Below are 18,609 nucleotides of genomic sequence, written 5' to 3'. Positions count from 1 at the left end.
CTCACTCCATGATCATAACCACAGAAGCCTCCCCTTATGCGTGGGGAGCTCACCTGGGAGATCTTCGCACCCAGAGACTCTGGACCCCTCAGGAGCGTCAACATCACATCAATTTCCTGGAACTCAGAGCCATGTTCTATGCTCTCAAAGCCTTCCAGCACCTTCTCTACCCTCAGGTTCTTCTCCTATGCACAGACAACCAAGTCGCCATGTACTACATAAACAAGCAAGGCGGCACCGGATCTCCCCTCCTCTGTCAGGAGGCCATCCGCATCTGGACCTGGGCCACGGCCCACAGTCTCTTCCTCAAGGCTGTCTATATCCAGGGCGAACAGAACTCCCTGGCCGACAATCTCAGCCGCATCCTTCAACCTCACGAGTGGACTCTGGATCCTCCCACACTCCGCTCTATCTTTGCTCGCTGGGGCACTCCTCAGGTGGACCTCTTTGCAGCTCCTCACAACCATCAGCTGCCCCAGTTCTGTTCCAGACTCTTCTCTCCTCATCGTCTGGCCCCGGATGCATTCCTGCTCGACTGGACGGATCGGTTCCTCTATGCCTTTCCTCCACTGCCTCTGATGTTGCGGACGTTATCCAAACTCCACAGGGACAGGGCCACCATGATTCTCATCGCTCCTCGATGGCCTCGCCAACACTGGTTCTCCCTCCTGCTCCAGCTCAGCTCCAGGGAGCCCATTACTCTTCCAGTGTTTCCTACTCTACTTACACAGCAGCATCAGTCTCTACTACATCCCAATCTGTCCTCGCTCCACCTGACAGCTTGGTTTCTCTCAGGCTGACCTCTCCAGAGAATCTGTCTCAGCCTGTCCGTCGTATTCTGGATGCCTCCAGGAAACCGGCCACCCTCCAATGTTACCATCAGAAGTGGACCCAGTTCTCCTCTTGGTGTCTGCTTCATCATCACGATCCCACCTCATTGGCGGTGGAAACTGTACTGGACTATTTGCTCTCTCTCTCCGACGCTGGCCTCAAGTCGACCTCAATCAGAGTCCACCTCAGTGCCATCACTGCGTTTCATGAGCCTATCCTCGGAAAACCTCTTACGGCTCATCCCCTGGTTTCCCGGTTCATGAGAGGCCTCTTCAATGTCAAACCACCTCTGAAGCCTCCTCCAGTCGTCTGGGACCTGAATGTGGTTTTATCAGCACTCATGAAACCTCCTTTTGAGCCTCTTGCCACAACTTCACTCAAATTTCTTACCTGGAAGGTGCTTTTCCTCATTGCCATCACCTCTGCCAGGAGGGTTAGTGAGCTGCATGCACTGGTTGCCGACCCACCTTTCACTGTTTTTCACCATGACAAGGTGGTTCTGCGTACCCATCCGAAATTCCTCCCCAAGGTGGTCTCGGACTTTCATCTCAACCAGTCCATTGTGTTGCCTGTCTTTTTCCCTAAACCCCCTTCTCATCCTGGGGAACAGGCATTGCACACGCTGGACTGTAAGCATGCCCTTGCTTACTACCTTGACCGTACCAGGGCTCACCGCTCGTCTCCTCAGCTCTTTTTGTCCTTCGACCCTAACCGTCTAGGTCGTCCTGTCTCTAAACGGACGTTTTCCAACTGGCTTGCTGCCTGCATTGCGTTCTGTTATGCTCGGGCCGGTCTCTCACTGGAAGGTGCTGTCACGGCCCACAGGGTCAGAGCTATGGCTGCTTCTGTGGCTTTCCTCCGTTCCACGCCCATCGAGGAAATCTGCAAGGCTGCCACTTGGTCCTCAGTTCACACGTTCACTACGCACTACTGTCTGGATACCTTCTCCAGACGGGATGGGCACTTCGGCCAATCTGTGTTACGCAATTTATTTTCCTAATGGCCAACCATCCCTCCTCCCTCTCTGTTAGCTTGGAGGTCACCCATGCGTTAAGAATATGCTGCCTGCTTGTCCTGGGATAAAGCATAGTTACTTACCGTAACAGGTGTTATCCAGGGACAGCAGGCAGATATTCTTACGTCCCACCCACCTCCCCGGGTTGGCTTCTTAGCTGGCTTATCTTAACTGGGGACCACGCACTCCTCCGTCGGGCGGGAAGGCACTCGCGCATGCGCGGTGCGGCCAACTAGAACTTTCTAGTAAAAAGTGTCCGTACCGGGGCTCCGTCGGTGACGTCACCCATGCGTTAAGAATATCTGCCTGCTGTCCCTGGATAACACCTGTTACGGTAAGTAACTGTGCTATATGTTAAAAGCACCAGTCCCAGTAAAGATCCCTGCAGCACTCAACTATTTACCTACCTCCATTGTGCTTGTTTGGGAAGGCCAATTGAAGAGGGGTAGTTTTGCAGGATGGTAGTCCCCAAACCCCAAATTACCCACACAATTGCCCTATTTGGGTTGGTGAGGCAGTTACAGGAAAAAGATTATAGGTGTGAGACAATATATGTGGCATATCATGGATGGTAGTAAAATTGCAGGGAGCAGTTTACAGGGTTTGGGGATAAGTTTAAGCAGTTTGTGAGGTGAGGCATTTGCAAGAATAGTTTTTAGGGATCAGTCAGTTTGCAAGAGGAGAGGCATTTAGGGGAGGGATTGGGGCAGTTGTGGGGAAGAAATGTATGGATGGGGCAGCTTGCTTGGTAGTGGGGCAATTGTAGGTTTTAGGGTTTGCAAGGTTACAGAGCAGTTGTGATGTGTAGCTTTAGGAGGTGAGGCAATATGTACAGGGAGTATTTATTTATTTATTTTTAGAGTGGGGCTAGTTTGGGGGGTTGGGAGAATAAAGAACAGGAAGAGGCAATTTGAGAAGAGGAATTCCCTAACTTCTATGTTTATCTATCTATGATACAGAATGTGGAACAACTCACATAGAAATACATTGGGCCATTATGGAGGGGGGCTTATTTCTACGGGACTCCAGTCCAGTTTGGTTCATTTTTTAACTCCTGTCTTTGTGCTTTTATTTTCTCAAGCAATTCCTTTCTGCTAAATGTTCAGAATTATTTTGTCCTCAGACAGAGGCATTCTCTACCACTTTTGTATAATTCTTTCCAAATTCTATTGGCTTGGAAAGAATAAAAAAGGGAGAATTTTTAATACTCATCAGTTAATTTTACTTAGGGGGTCTTTTCTACTAAGGCGCGCTGGCTGATTTAGCACTCGCTAAATGCTAACGCGTCCATAGAATATAATGGATGCATTAGCATTTAGCATGCGCTAAATCGGCTAGCGTGCCTTAGTAAAAGACCCCATTAGTGATAATATAGGGTACAACAATTGTAAATGTAACTTTCTATAGCTTTCTTTCAACTTAAATATTTGCACATAGTTTAATGTATAATTGAAATGGGGACTTGTATTTTATATTTTTGCAGTTATCTGACATTCAGGCAAGGACAGCAGTACTTACGTGGTCACCTCCTAGTGACATTAATGATGACAGCAACAGGAACAGTACACAAGAGATCTATACTTATGATGTTTTGATTTCAAGTACTGGGAAAGATGGAAAATACAAAATTGTCCATACGTAGGTGGTCATATTTTTTTCATAATGCAAAATATTTTTGATAGCAAAAATGTAAATTATATAGCACAAGGGGCAAATCTTAGCAAGGACAGCACAATCATATACCTAATATCAGTGAAGCCTCAAAATACTCGTATCTTTTTTTTTATATATATAATGAAGCCACATTTTTCATTCATGCTTTATGTGAGAAGGTGTGGTGACCATGTTAAACCACTCTTCAAGGTAATATGTAGAAATAAAACATAAAGGAAAAAAAAATACCTTTTTTCTTTAGCACTCTCCAGACCAGTAGAGGTTAACTTTACGAATGGGTATATATCTAATCATGACCAGCAGGTGGAGACTGAAAACAAAACTTTGGGACAGTATATCCTAGCCCCTCCTCTCTATTTCCCTCAGTCTTCTTTCAGTCTCCAGCAGGTGTTGAGTGATCTGTACCCATCTCCCTTGGTAGGGCTGTTGGAATTTGTTTAGGGGGTTTATTGTCCCTGTTTTTAGCCGGACGGAGCTTGGGCGGACTCTGTTTGGGGGTTCGTCCGACCTCGGGGGTGTTAAACCCGGCGGGTCACGAGCGGGGTCCCTCCCCCCACTTCCTCCACCTCCCCACATTTTTTTAGAGGAGCCTCAGCAGTAAGCCTTGCCCCCTAAGTCAAGCAAGGCATATTGCTTCGAGAGCCTGTGGAGTCTGTTCTGTAAAAAAAAAAAAAATCCTGAGGTAGTGCTGGTCTGAAGGGTTGTTTCCCTTTAAGAAAACTGTATTTTACTGTATTTTTTCATGTAACCAGCACTTTTTTATAGCTAGGTCGCGTATGGAGCAATTGTGCCCTTCTCCGGGGGAGTAGGACACAATTTTAGTCCAGCCGCGAGGCACTCGCGGCCGGCCTGAACTCGGCGGTTTGGGTCGGTGAGGAGGTGGAGCTCCGTCGGCAGCGGCTGCAGGCGCCCAGAGCTCCCCGCCGATGGTGCCTCGCGAGTCGGCTTGGAGCAGTGGGGAAGCCCGGTCTTCCACAACCGCCCACGGAGGGATTCCCCGAAGGATTCCCTCTCAGCTGATTTTTTGACAGCTGATGCCGGCTTGCCTGCTTTAGCGGCTGAGACTATTCAGGTTTCTCAGCCGCTTCAGGCTATGGAGGGAGCTTTTTTGGCGGGAAAACCGCCATCTTCTCTGTCTGGCCCCTCCATTTTGTCTTCCACCTCAGGTGACCTTCCCCCTGTTTTGACTATGCAGGGGCAAGGTTCTGCTGGGTCCCCTGCTGTGGCAGGGAGTCCCTTGGGACCCTCGGGGGGTTTTTCTCCTGAATTTTTCTTTTCTTTATGCAGAGCCTATTTTCAGGCGGCTGGGGGTCCCGGTTGCGCCCAGGGGGTTTCGGGGGGGTGGGTTTTCCTCCGCGCTCCCTGCGGCTTTGCCTCTTTCGTCTGGCGTGACGTCCCCTCCGCCGCCTCCCTTGTCCAAGCGTCCGCGGGTGTCGTGGGACGAGAATTTGTGGTCGGAGGAACGGGTCGGTCTGGAGGAGGACCTGTACCCTTCTGAGGAGTTCCAGGACTCTCTGGAGGGGACGGAAGCTGGCGGCGGGTTGTCGGATTTCCCGTTCTCCAGTGACGAGGCGTCCGTGGTGCGCCTTTTTTCAGAAAGATGAGCTGCCTGACCTTATTCAGCAGGTTTCTTCGGTTTTGCGTTTTGAGGACGCGCCGCCGGAGACTCCGCGTGTGGGGGACCCCCTGTTACGGGGGATCCGTTCCGTTTCCCGCTCTTTTCCTATGCATCAGGATATTCGGGATATTATTCTGGAGCAGTGGAAAACGCCGGAGACGCCGTTTTCGGCTGGCGCGCAGCATGGCTCGCCTGTATCCCATTCCGGAAGGGGATCGGGCTACGTTAGCTTCGCCAGTCGTGGATGCGGTGGTCTCGGCAATTTCCAAGCGGCATACCGTGCCTGTTGAGGGCGGTTCTGCCTTGCGGGACTCTGAGGAGCGCAAATTGGAGAGCATCCTTAAGCAAAATTTTCAGGTCTCTGCCTTTGGGGTCCAGGCGGCTATTTGTGGGGGACTGGTCGCTCGCGCCGTGTTTCGGTGGGCGGAGCGGGTCTTGGATCGAGAGTCTGACGACTGGTCTCTGGTGGATCAGGAGGTAGCGAAGATTGAGATGGCGGCCTCATTCCTCTCAGATGCTCTATATGACTTGGTGCGGATCTCGGCTAAGTCTATGGCTTTTGGCGTGGCCGCAAGGCGTGTGTTGTGGCTGCGCGCTTGGGCGGCGGATGCTGCGTCCAAAGCTAAGCTTACTAAATTTCCCTTTCGGGGGTCGTTTTTGTTTGGAGAGGACTTGGATAACAGACTTTGTCGGACTCGAAAGTTCCCCGTCTGCCGGAGGACCGTGCCCGTCCGGCGTCTCGGGGGGGTGCGGCCCGGGGGCGTTTGCGGGATTTTCGCAAGTATCGCCCTGGGCGTGGGGCTGCTTCTTTCCAGTCTCCGGGATTTTCCCGGGGTCGGTTCTTCCAGCGCATGCAGCCCTTTCGGGGGGCCCGTCGGGGGGCAGGGAATCCCTCCGCCGGTTCCCCCGCTTCCCGTCCTGCACAATGACGCCTTGCCGGCGCCCCCTTTGGTTCCGGTGGGGGCCTGGCTGCGCGAATTTTTCCCCAAATGGGCCGAGATCACGTCCGATCAGTGGGTCCTGGAGGTGGTGCGGGACGGTTATGCCCTGGAGTTCGCCCGCTCTCTGCCGGATTTTTTCCTCGCTTCTCCATGTCAGACTCCGGGGAAGACGCAGGTTTTTCGCCAGACCCTTCAGCGCTTGCTAGATCTCAGGGCAGTTGTTCCGGTGCCCCCTCCGGAGTGGGGCACGGGCAGGTACTCCATTTACTTTGTGGTGCCCAAGAAGGAGGGGACCTTTCGGCCCATCCTCGATTTGAAAGGGGTCAACAGGGCTCTCAAGATTCCCTCTTTCCGTATGGAAACTCTGCGGTCGGTCATTCTGGCGGTTCAGCCGGGGGAGTTTCTCACTTCTCTCAATCTGACGGAGGCCTACTTGCATGTTCCCATTCGGGCCTCTCATCAGCGTTTCCTGCGCTTTGCGATCTTGGGTCGGCACTTTCAGTTCTGTGCGCTTCCCTTTGGGCTGGCCACGGCTCCTCGGACGTTCACCAAGGTGATGGTGGTCGTCGCGGCAGCCTTGCGGTCGGAGGGCATCCTGGTACACCCCTACCTGGACGACTGGTTAATTCGGGCAAAGTCGTTGCAGGAAAGCTCCCGGGTTACTGCTCGGGTGGTGGAGTTTCTCCGGTCGCTGGGCTGGGTGGTCAACCTTTCCAAGAGTCGGTTGGTCCCGGCTCAGCGTCTGGAGTACCTAGGGGTGCTGTTCGACACCTCCTTGGGGAGGGTCTTCCTCCCAGAGGGCCGGGTGAGCAAATTGCAATCTCAGATTCGCCTGCTTTTGGCGTCCCGGTGTCCTCGGGCGCGAGATTTCCTCCAGGTCTTGGGGTCGATGGCGGCGTCCCTGGACGTGGTGAGGTGGGCGCGGGCCCACATGCGTCCTCTCCAGTATGCTCTGCTCCGGAGGTGGTCTCCCCAGAGGCACGGGATGGATGTTCCGGTCCCCCTGCGAGGCTTGGCGCGCTGCAGTCTGCGTTGGTGGCTCCAGACCCCTCACCTAGTTCAGGGGGTGGGTCTGGATCTCCCGCAGTGGACGGTGCTCCTGACGGATGCGAGTCTCCTGGGTTGGGGGGCTCAGTGTTTGGGTCACTCAGCTCAGGGCACCTGGTCCGCGGAGGAGGCCGCCTGGTCGATCAACGTGTTGGAGACCAGAGCGGTCCGTCTGGCGCTGTTGGTTTTCCACTCCCTGTTGCTGGGCAAGTCGGTCAGAGTGCTGTCGGACAATGCCACGGCGGTGGCTTAGGTCAATCGTCAGGGGGGCACCAAGAGCACTCAGGTGGCGCAGGAGGCGGCTCTGCTCATGGTTTGGGCGGAATCCCATCTGCTGGACCTCTCGGCCTCTCATATAGCCGGAGTAGAAAATGTTCAGGCAGACTTCCTCAGTCGTCACTTTCTAGATCCAGGAGAGTGGTGTCTCGGCGCCGAGGCGTTTCAGTTGATAGTGCAGGCTTGGGGGCAGCCCCTGATGGACCTGATGGCCACGGGTGGCAACGCCAAAGTGCCCCGCTTCTTCAGTCGTCGCAGGGACGGTCTGGCCGAGGGTCTGGATGCTCTGGTCCAGCAGTGGCCAACGGAGGGGCTGTTGTATGTGTTCCCTCCTTGGCCGCTGGTGGGCAGAGTGCTTCTTCGCATTGTTCACCATCCGGGTTTGGTGGTGCTGGTGGCGCCGGATTGGCTTCGCCGTCCGTGGTATGCGGATCTGGTGAGGCACCTGGTAGCGGATCCTCTTCCTCTGCCTCTCTCGGACGACCTTCTGATGCAGGGTCCCATTCCCATGTTCGACCCGTCTCCCTTCTGTCTTACGGCGTGGCTCTTGAAAGGGGTCGCCTTAGCAAGAAGGGATATTCAGACAAGGTGATCTCTACACTGTTGGGGTCCCGGAGGCTTTCTACCTCTCGGGCTTATGTGCGGGTTTGGCGTCTCTTTGAGGAATGGTGTCGGGCGCGGGGAGTGACCTCTTTTCGCGCTTATCTGCCTAACATTCTGGAGTTCTTGCAGGATGGCCTGGATAGAGGCCTGGCTTGGTCTTCTCTCCGGGTTCATATTGCGGCCCTGTCGGCCTTTCGAGGGTTGGTGTCAGGTCAGCGTTTATCGGCTCTTCCTGATGTGATTCGGTTTTTGCGGGCGGCCAAGTTGCTTAGGCCTCCCCTACGGCCCTCGGTTCCCTCTTGGGATCTTAATCTGGTTCTCTCTGTTTTGGTGCGTCCGCCTTTCGAGCCCTTGGACGACTGTTCTTTGAAGGACCTTACTTTGAAGGCGGTCTTTTTGGTGGCCATTACTTCTGCTAGGCGTGTTTCTGAGCTGCAGGTTTTCTCTTGTAGGGCTCCCTTCTTGGAGTTTTCTAGGGAGCGGGTCGTCTTGCGGCCTGTTCCTTCCTTTCTGCCGAAGGTTGTTTCTCCTTTTCATGTCAATCAATCGGTGGTTCTCCCGGTCTTGGGTGGTCGGGAGGGCTCTTCTGAGCAACGGCAGCTGCGCAAGTTGGATGTCGGTCGGGTCCTTCGCTCTTATGTGCAGCGGACCCAGGAATTCCGGAAGTCCGATCATCTCTTTGTCCTCCTGGCGGGTCCTCGTCGGGGAGCGGGCGCTTCTAAGGCTACTATTGCGCGCTGGATCAAGGAGACGATTGCTTCCGCTTATCTTCTGAAACAGCAGCCTGTTCCGGAGTTTCTCAAGGCTCATTCCACTCGGGGTCAGGCGGCTTCTTGGGCTGAGTCGTCGCTCGTGCCTCCAGTGGATATTTGTAAGGCTGCGGTTTGGTCCTCCTTGCATTCCTTTGTTCGTCATTATCGGGTTGATGTGCAGGCGCGTCGGGACGCGGTGTTCGGTGAGCGTGTACTGGTATCGGCCCTTCGGGGGTCCCGCCCGTGAGAGGGACTGCTTTGGTACGTCCCATTCGTAAAGTTAACCTCTACTGGTCTGGAGAGTGCTAAAGAAGGAGAAATTAGGTTCTTACCTGCTAATTTACTTTCTTTTAGCTTCTCCAGACCAGTAGAGGTCCCCACCCTGTCTGTTGTTGTTGTTGTTGAGGCTGTTGCGCGGGCAGTTTTTGGTTTTTGCTGCGGGTTCTAGTATTTTTCTAGGGCCGGGGAGAATTGAAGAACAGCGGCTGTGGCTCGGCTGGCTTAGCTGGCGAGCTGTGGGGACATTCTTCCTTCGGGAATTTCTCCTCTGCATTTTCCAACAGCATTTTGGGTATGTTATTTGTTACTCCTTTTGGAGTATTGTTTTTTCTCTCTGTTGTTTTCCAGTTCTTGGTTCTGCTTGGCTATTCGGCAGACTGAGGGAAATAGAGAGGAGGGGCTAGGATATACTGTCCCAAAGTTTTGTTTTCAGTCTCCACCTGCTGGTCATGATTAGATATATACCCATTCGTAAAGTTAACCTCTACTGGTCTGGAGAAGCTAAAAGAAAGTAAATTAGCAGGTAAGAACCTAATTTCTCCTTATTGGACTAACTTAATGTAGTTTATGATTATCTTTTCCTAGTGTTTTACAGAAGTTTGTGCCAAACACACAGCTCTCTGTAAAATAACATCAGCAAATAAGTGTATGTTTATTGCTAATTTTATTTAGAAAAAGAAAAGTAAGAAAAAAGAGAGTGGTATGACTTGGCAAATTCCGTATATAAATGCCACATCTGTGACGGGGTACCTCTTAATTGATCACAGAAAAGCAAGCATCTCCAATGTCCATATCCATTGTCAGCCCATGTTTTGGTTCAAATCTTCATATGCCTGGTTGTTTTACCAACATAGATGAAATTATTTTTATTTATTTTATTATTTATATTCTGCATATCCTCTGCGGATTACAAATTATTCAGGTACTCATGCATTTTTCCCTATCTGTCCCGGCGGGCTCACACACTATCTAATGTACCTGGGGCACTAGGGGATTAAGTGATTTGCCCAGGGTCACAAGGAGCAGTGCGGGATTTGAACCCACAACCCCAGGGTGCTGTAGCTCTAACAACTACACCACACACTGTAACAGATTATTTTTGACATGGGATGTTTGATTTTATCTGTTTCAGAATCTCTCTAGCAATCAAGCAAAATGTGAGCATAACATAAGAATAGCCATACTATCTAGCCCAGTATCCTGTTTCCACAGTGGTCAATCCAGGTCACAAGTACCTAGCAGAATCCCAAGTAGTAGCAAGATTCTGGGCTACCAATCCCAGGGAAGAAGTGGCTTCCCTTCAAATATTCATGCGGCAAAGATATTTATAACAAGATAGTAAGGGTACTCATCTAGATGACCCATAACAGAACTGGAGCCTTGGAGTTTCTGTCCTGTTATTTGTCTGACGCCTCACAAGATTTATTAATAACTAGCTGATGCCCCGGCGTTGCACGGGTATTTAATTATAGCAATAACACAGTAAATGGATTGAAATAAAGATACTTTATAGTGGTGAATGAAATTATTTTTTTACAGCTTTATAAAAAGTACAATAATCAAATTATAATGTGAAATATTTGACAAAATGAATACAATACAACTAACACAAAACTTGATTATAAACAACAATTTTAGTTTCACCTCCAGGAGCAAGAACATATAAATTCTTGGGTGAACCCACCCTTGATCAAGCAACATAGAGTTGTCCATGGGAAAAACAGGGGGATCTTAAATCCACTCCACAGTATGTAATAGTCTGTCCCTGTGATTTGTTGATTGTGATAGAGAATGCAAGTCTCACTGGAATTTGCAATCTCTTAAAGTGAAAAGGAAGATCTGTTGGAATAAGTGGCATCCAAAAGTTTCAGTATTGATTTAAACAACTCAATATGTGGAAACTCAGGTTGAAAAGAAACTCCATGCAGTTTGTTCCCGGTTCAGAATGGAACCTGTGTTCCTAGTTCAGGATATGTGAGTACTCATGTCATGTAATAACATTATGAACTGGGGTGCATGAAGGAAACAGTTACAAACACAGTTAGAACATACAAACTCTATATGTATGGTGTCCGTGGTAGAATAGAAACGATGTCCCTAGTGGTTATAGTGTCATAGAAAGTGTTTTATAGTTGGAATTACTGTGAGAATGGCAGCTGTTTACATTTTTTCCATTGACATGAATGGGTGAAATCAGATTTTCTGTTTGTAGCTCCGCCCACGTGTGCAGGTGGGCCACGAGACCCCCAGAACATATCACCCCAGGTAGTGAGGGATCTGCATACCAAGTTTCGTTCAAATCGGTCAAGCCGTTTTTGAATTACTGTGAGAATGGCAGCTTTTTACATTTTTTCCATAGACATGAATGGGTGAAATGTGAATTTCTGTTTGTAGCTCCGCCCACGTGTGCAGGTGGGCCGCGAGACCCCCAGAACATATCACCCCAGGTAGTGAGGGATCTGCATACCAAGTTTAGTTCAAATCGGTCAAGCCGTTTTTGAATTACTGTGAGAATGGCAGCTTTTTACATTTTTTCCATTGACATGAATGGGTGAAATGTGAATTTCTGTTTGTAGCTCCGCCCACGTGTGCAGGTGGGCGGCGAGACCCCCAGAACATATCATCCCAGGTAGTGAGGGATCTGCATACCAAGTTTCGTTCAAATCGGTCAAGCCGTTTTTGCGTAATCGCGGCACATACACACACACACACATACATACATACATACATACATACCTCCGATTTTATATATATAGATGACTGTTTTTCATGATGAATTTTTAGAGAGAGAATGAGGTGTACATAAATAATGCTGTTGCAGACTCCCTATGTCATATCATCTACAAAAAAATTCTACTTCTCTTCTAGTGGAGAAAAAAATACTGTCACTCTAGATGATCTCAGGCCAGCAACTGATTATCATGCAAGGTAATCTATTTTCTTTCATAACAGATAACTGCAGAAACATTTTAAGCTAATATAGAACACACAAATAGTTTTTCATGTAGGTTGTGTAAAGTGCAGTTCAGGGACTGATTAGCCTATTGTATATCCCTAGGTAGGCTGGTCAGCAGCTCTTGCTCCTGATAGCTTGGGAGAAATGAGGTTACATCAGAAAAACAACTCGTGACTCCTCTAAAGAGCCTTCTCAGATTTGCTTATATGGGGTCTACATGGGAAATCTGATGTCCAGTTCAGAACATAAGCATATTCCTGGTATTTTACAGAGCCTTTTGTAAAATACATTTAAAGATGCTGGTATAAATACATATGTATTTGGTGGCATAAGAACATAAGAATAGCCATACTGGGTTAGACGAGTGGTTCATCTTGCCCAATATTCTGTTTCCACAGTGGCCAATCCAGGTCACAAGTACCTGGTAGAAATCCAAATAGGTGCAAGATTTCTGTGCTACTAATCCGAGGGCAAGCAGTGGCTTTCCCCATGTTTGTCTCAGTAGTAGATTGTGGACTTTTTCTTCAGGAAGTTGTCCAAATCTTTTTTAAACCCAGCTACACTAACATCTGTTATGAGTTCCAGAGCTTAACTATTCTTTGAGTGAAAAAAGTTTCCTTCAGTTTGTTTTAAAGGTACAGTATTTCCATGTAGCTTCATTGAGTGTCTCCTAAGCCCTGTTTTACTAAGGTACGTTAATCAATTAGTACGTGCTAAACGCTAATGTTAGTCTATGGACACGTTAGCATTTAGCATGCGCTAATTCGATTAGTTCGCGCTAATCGGTTAACGCACCTTAGTAAAACAGGGGGCTAGTCTTTGTAAGTTTTTAAAGATAAAAAAATTTATTTACTTTTATCTATTCTACACCACTCATTGTTTTGTAGACCCCAATCATATCTCCTCTCAGCTATCTATTTTCCAAGCTGAAGAGCCCTAACCTCTTTAGCTTTTTTTCTTATGAGAGGATTTCCATTCCCTTTATCATTGTGGTCACTCTTCTTTGAACCTTTTCTAATTCCGTTATGTCTTTTTTGAAATATGGTGACCAGAATTTAAAGTAATACTTAAGGTGAAGTTGCACTATGGAGCAATACAAAGGCATTATAATATTCTTGGTCTTAATTACCATTGCTTTCATAATAATTCATAGCATTCTGTTTTCTTTTTGGGTCACTGTTTCACATTGGGTGATTAATTTCAGCATATTGTCTGTGAGGACAATTGGGTGCTGACCCCTAAAGTGGACTCTAGCATTTGGTAACTATAATTTGGATTATTCCCAATGTGCATCACTTTGCATTTGTCCATATTAAATTAAATCTGCCATTCAGTGAATTATAGTACAGCCCCACCCGTATACGCCTTCTCTTCACACATGGAATTTCTATCCATAAAGATTCCACTCTACTTATCTGTTTGACTTAATTCCCTCTTTAACATATAGGGCAACCCCCCCTCCAGTTTGATCTGCTCTATCATTGCGATATAATTTGTATCCTGATGACAGTTTCCCACTGATTATCCTCCTTCAACCAACTCTCAGAGAGGCTCTTAATTTTCAGGCTTCTGGTATTTGTGTACGGACGCTTCAAATTCTGTTTTTCTCTGCATCTGCATCTACATGCTGCTTAGAAGTTGACAAGAATAATTTGTATCCTTTACTCTACTCTCCCCTTAAACACTCCTGGCTTTCTCCCATCATTATTGAAACCTGTCTATTGGGATTCCCTAAATATTCTGTTTCAATAGTATCCTTTAAGGATACTCCACATGGAACCATGCGCTCTGGGGAGACTTTTGGCTTTCTCCTCCCCTCCCTTTCCAATTTTAGTTTAAAAACTACTCTATTTCCTTTTTTTAATGTTTTCATTGGCAGTCTGGTTCCATCTCTGTTAAGGTGAAGTCCATCCTTTCGGAATAGGTTCCCCCTTCCCCAGAATGTTGCCCAGTTTGTAACAATTCTAAATCCCGCATCCCTGCACCATTGTCTCAACCACAAATTGAGACTTCAAAGCTCTGCCTACCTCTTCGGATCTGTGCGTTGAATGGGGAGAATTTCTGAAAATGCTTTCCCAGAGGATCTAGATTTCAGCTTTCTACCTAAGAACCTAAATTTGGCTTCCAGAACCACCCTCCCACATTTTCCTTTGTCACTGGTACCCACATGTACCAAAATAGCAAGCTCCTCCCCAGCACTATCTAAATCCTATCTAGATGACATGTGAAGCCTGCAGAGTTCCAACAACCTCAGAGGACATAAGACCAAGCTCTTCACACTTCCCAAGTGATTAAGGGGAACAAGTCCTTAATTCTGGGCTCTTGCTTTCTTGGCATTGGAAGTCTTTGAGGAGGAGCCCAATAAGAAAAACAGTAAAAGGCTAGAGTGGATTCTTACTTGATGATGTGCCTCGTCTTTGACATTGGTATCGATGCATAGAGACTTTCAGCTTATTCTTGAAAGAAATGCTGTCTCAGTACTGATCTTCAGTGTACTTTGAGAAGAAGCTTCACTCATGCACAGGAGGGCTTTGGAGTTTGGACACCCTCGACTGAAGTATTAAAGTCTAGTTGGGGTCAATCCCAAACCTCTCCTTGGGGCCCTTTTTTGGGTCTGATTCAGAATACTTCTGGGACTGTTGATTATAGGTCTGCAAGAGTTCTTTCAGAAGGAGGGCTCTGCCAGATTACTGTTAAATCCACTACTTTCCAATGAAAGGCAAACGTTACTTCCCAATAAACTCTCCTTTCTTGATGTTATTAGAAAAATGGTGGAGACCATTGAAGGAAGCAAATTAGAAAAATTGAACTTACTCAGGTTCCTTAACCATTCCAAGAAAGCTGTGATATTATAGTGCCTGTTTTACAGAATCTTTAGGGACATGCAGATAAGAATGTAGGGAGATCCTTCCCTTTGCACATCTAATGAACAAGAAGACATACTTTATAAAGTCTGACGTTCCCAGATTTGAAAAGTAGTGGTTATCCTAGGACAAGCAAGCAGCATATTCTCATATATGGGTGACGTCATCCACGGAGCCTGGTATGGACAGTCTGAAAAGTGAACTGTCACTTTAAAAAGCTTTTGAAGTGCTTACAACTATCCGCATCGCGCATGCACGATTGTCTTCCCGCCCGAAGAGGTTCACGGTACCTTAGTTCTTCATTTTCAGTGGAGCAAAGAGGTATCTTTTTGACTAAACTCCCTTCAGTCAGAATTGCCTTCCTGCTTCACGTATTTTTCTTCTCTTTTCATTTGTTTTTGCTTCAGACAAGTGGGAAGAGAAAATTTTCTTTTTCAATTTCAAGTTTCTCTATGGGGGGTTGTTTTTTTGTCAAAAATTGATTTTAATTTTGCAGAGTTAATTTTTCCATCCATGTCAAAATCCTTGGGTATTTAAGAAATGCAGTTAGTGTCAGCAGTCTATTTCTATTGCTGACCCTCATATCTGGGTGTCTTCAGTGTTTAGGCCCAGGATACTTCATTGAGACTTGTTCTCGGTGTTTCTCTTTAAAGTCACGCTCTCTTAAAGCTTGTCGCACTCAGCAGGTACAGTTGTTCGGCACTGGCATGGACGCCACTAGATTTTCTCAGCTGTTTGCATCAAAAACTCTGGCATCAACATCACAGGAGATTCTGGCATCAGACCAAACAACGATGCCACCACTTCCCAGCTTCGCAGGTTGTCTCTCCTCCACACTGTGCATCCTCATCAAAGTCACCCACTCCGAGACAACCTGCTGCACCAATAGTACCGGCTGTTGAGCTATCAGTACCGGTGCCTTCATTTAGGGAGAGACTCGATGAATTCTTCAAGAGGGAGCCTGGTGATATATTTAAACTGCACTGCCTGCCAGTGCTTTCATTGACTCCCTCGGTACTAGCCCAGCTTGAGCATAGCATTACAAGGCCTAAGGGTACTGCTGTCAGCTGTCCATCGGCACATTGCACTCCTCCAGACTGTCCTGTAAGGGATCGTCGCTCACCCTCTCAACCAACGTTTAGCCTCCAGGCATCGATCTCCACATCGATGTTCTCATTGATGCTCCTCCTCGAGGTATCAATCTCCTTCGACACATCAATGATCAAGATGTCAATTCTCATCACTTCGATCTCAAACTTCAAAGTGTAAAAAGAATACTCATCAATCCTCTTCCTCATCTTCATCAGAGTGGAACCGAAAACGTACCCATCTTGTTTGTGACGTTCAACATCGTCAACTCTCCTGTATGATTTGGACCTACGTTCTGATTCGGACTGTTCACCTGCTTTATCGGCAGCTAAGTCTTCTGGTATCCCTTTGGACCCATCAGTGCAGAAAACACCTCCTCAACAGAGATCTCCTTCAGAAAGGCTTTCTTTTACCAAATACATTAGCCTTGCCTGTGAGATTGCAAGTTGACACTACCTACAGAGCTCCTAAAGAGCTCTTAAAATTACATTACATGGCATTCTTAAAGAGGCTTTCTTCAAAAATTGGGAAACGCCTCTAACCATTACTGTTGCTCCAAGAAAACTTGATTCCCTATCATTTCTTGTCCAGGGTTTGATAAGTCACAGCTTCAACATCAGTCTTTAGTGGTGGAATCAACCCTTAAAAAAAATCTTCCAATTCCAAAGTTTATGCATCAGGATGTGAAGGCCGTTCTATGGACTAATTTGGATACAGTACTTCTGCGGATCTTTCCATCTTTTTTCATGCAGAGTCAAGGGTCTCTTTTTTTTTTTTACATCCTAACCTATAGTCATTACACCTGACAGCTTGGTACTTCCTTGCTTGATCTCAACAGTCACTGATCTTTCTGATCCTGTTAGTCATTTTAAATGCGTCCAGGAAACCACCTACACAGCAGTGGTACCAACAGTGGGACACGATTTTCTGCATGGTGTGATTTTCTGCATGGTGTGATTCTCAATGATTTGATGCTATATCTTCTGTGTTGGACTATCTATTTCACTTATCCAACTCAGGTGTTAAACCACTTCAATCGGAGTTCATCCGAGTGCTCTCGGTGCGTTCCATATAACAGTCTACAATAAATCTCTGGCTGAACAATCTCTTGTCTCTAGGTTTATGAAAGGGCCTTTCAATATCAAACCACCTCTCAAGCCGCCGCCTGTGGTTTGGGTCTTAATGTTGTTCTCACTAGATTGATGAAGACTCCATTTGGACCAATGTCTTCTGCTCATCTGAAATATCTCACTTGGAAAATTATATTTTTAATCTCTGTCATTTCTACACATCAAGTGAATGAAATTCAAGCCTTGGTGTTGGACCCACCCTTTATGGTTTTCCACTATGATAAGGTAGCCCTCTGCACCCATCCAAAATTCTTGCCTAAAGTAGTCACAGAATTTCATCTAAATCAATCGATTGTCCTTCCAGTGTTCTTTCCAAAACCTCATTCTCACCTGGAAGAAGAAGCACTTCATACCTTGGACTGCAAACGAGCCTTGGCTTATCCCAGCCAGGCTGATGCTGCGGGACTGTGCAATAGTCCACAGAGTGTGAGCTAAGGCTGCTTTGGTAGCTCATCTCTGCTCTGCATCCATTTAGAACATTTGCAAAATGGCCACTTGGTCCACAATCCATAGCTTCCCTTCTCATTACTGTTTGGAACAAAACTCCAGAAGAGACAGTAAGTTTGGACAAGCAGTTCTGCAAATCTTTTTACTTTCTGAGTACAAGCTTTCCTTCCAACCCACTTGGGTTTAACCAGGCTCATGTTTAAATATCCATTATTTTCATCCAATCATGATTCTGGCAGCTTGGGAGAATATAATGCCTGCTTGTCCTCGGAGAATGTAGCAAGTATTCTCTGAGGACAGCAAGTCATAACCCGCCCAACTCACTAGTTGGCTTCTTAGCTCTTTTACTCTGAACTGATGATCTCACAAGCAGTTGTTGGTCGGGAAGGCACCAGCGCATGTATGGTATGGACACTGCCAAAAAATGTAATGTGACTGGACATTTTGTAGTGTCCATATTGGGTTCTGTGGATGACTTTGCCCAAATGTGAGAATATATGCCTGCGGTCCTCTGAGAATACCTGATGCAGGTAAGTATCTTTGCTTAACCAAATAAGTGGGTATCAATTGTAAATCATTTGTTGAATTTGTATTTTTATACATTACTGTAGGATTCAAGCAGAAAGCAATTGCACAAAAGGAAATCCTTCAGAATCTGTGAGTTTTACCACAATGAGTTGTGAACCTGATACTCCCAATCATCCCAGGATCATTAATCGGACCAAAAACTCACTCTCTTTACAATGGAAGGTATGACCAGTACTTCACAGAAAATTCCAGCAAAAAAATTGCAGAATTGTTAGATTAGAAACAGAGAAAAATGAAGGCAAATAAAGACCATATGGCCGATCTAATCTGCCTAACCTAACTATCCTTTTCTCTCCCTTAGAGACCCAATGTACTTGTTCCAAGCTTTCTTGAATTCAGATACTTCTCATCTCCACCACCTCCACCAGGAGGCCATTCCATACATTTACTACCCTTTCACCCCTTTCATCTTCATCATATTCCTTTTCATTCCAGAGTTCCTTTCAGCTGAAAGAGACTCGCCTCATATGCATTTACACCATGTAGGTATTTAAATGTT

The 18,609-nt window shown here is 47.1% G+C and overlaps 1 protein-coding gene across 8 annotated transcripts in view; it reads left to right on the top strand.

Moving 5' to 3' along the window:
• Positions 1–18,609, top strand: part of FNDC3A (fibronectin type III domain containing 3A) — a 240,211-nt gene that overhangs the window by 87,927 nt on the left and 133,675 nt on the right. For all 8 annotated transcript variants that reach the window (XM_033947816.1, XM_033947812.1, XM_033947815.1 and 5 more), the window contains 3 exons: positions 3,330–3,484; positions 11,905–11,964; positions 18,134–18,272. In XM_033947816.1, the coding sequence (XP_033803707.1) occupies positions 3,330–3,484; positions 11,905–11,964; positions 18,134–18,272 (354 nt within the window). The remainder of the gene's footprint in view (positions 1–3,329; positions 3,485–11,904; positions 11,965–18,133; positions 18,273–18,609) is intronic.

The sequence above is a fragment of the Geotrypetes seraphini genome, chromosome 6 (genome assembly GCF_902459505.1).
Source record: "Geotrypetes seraphini chromosome 6, aGeoSer1.1, whole genome shotgun sequence".
Lineage (NCBI taxonomy): Eukaryota > Metazoa > Chordata > Amphibia > Gymnophiona > Dermophiidae > Geotrypetes > Geotrypetes seraphini.
This window is presented reverse-complemented; position numbering and strand designations above follow the sequence as displayed.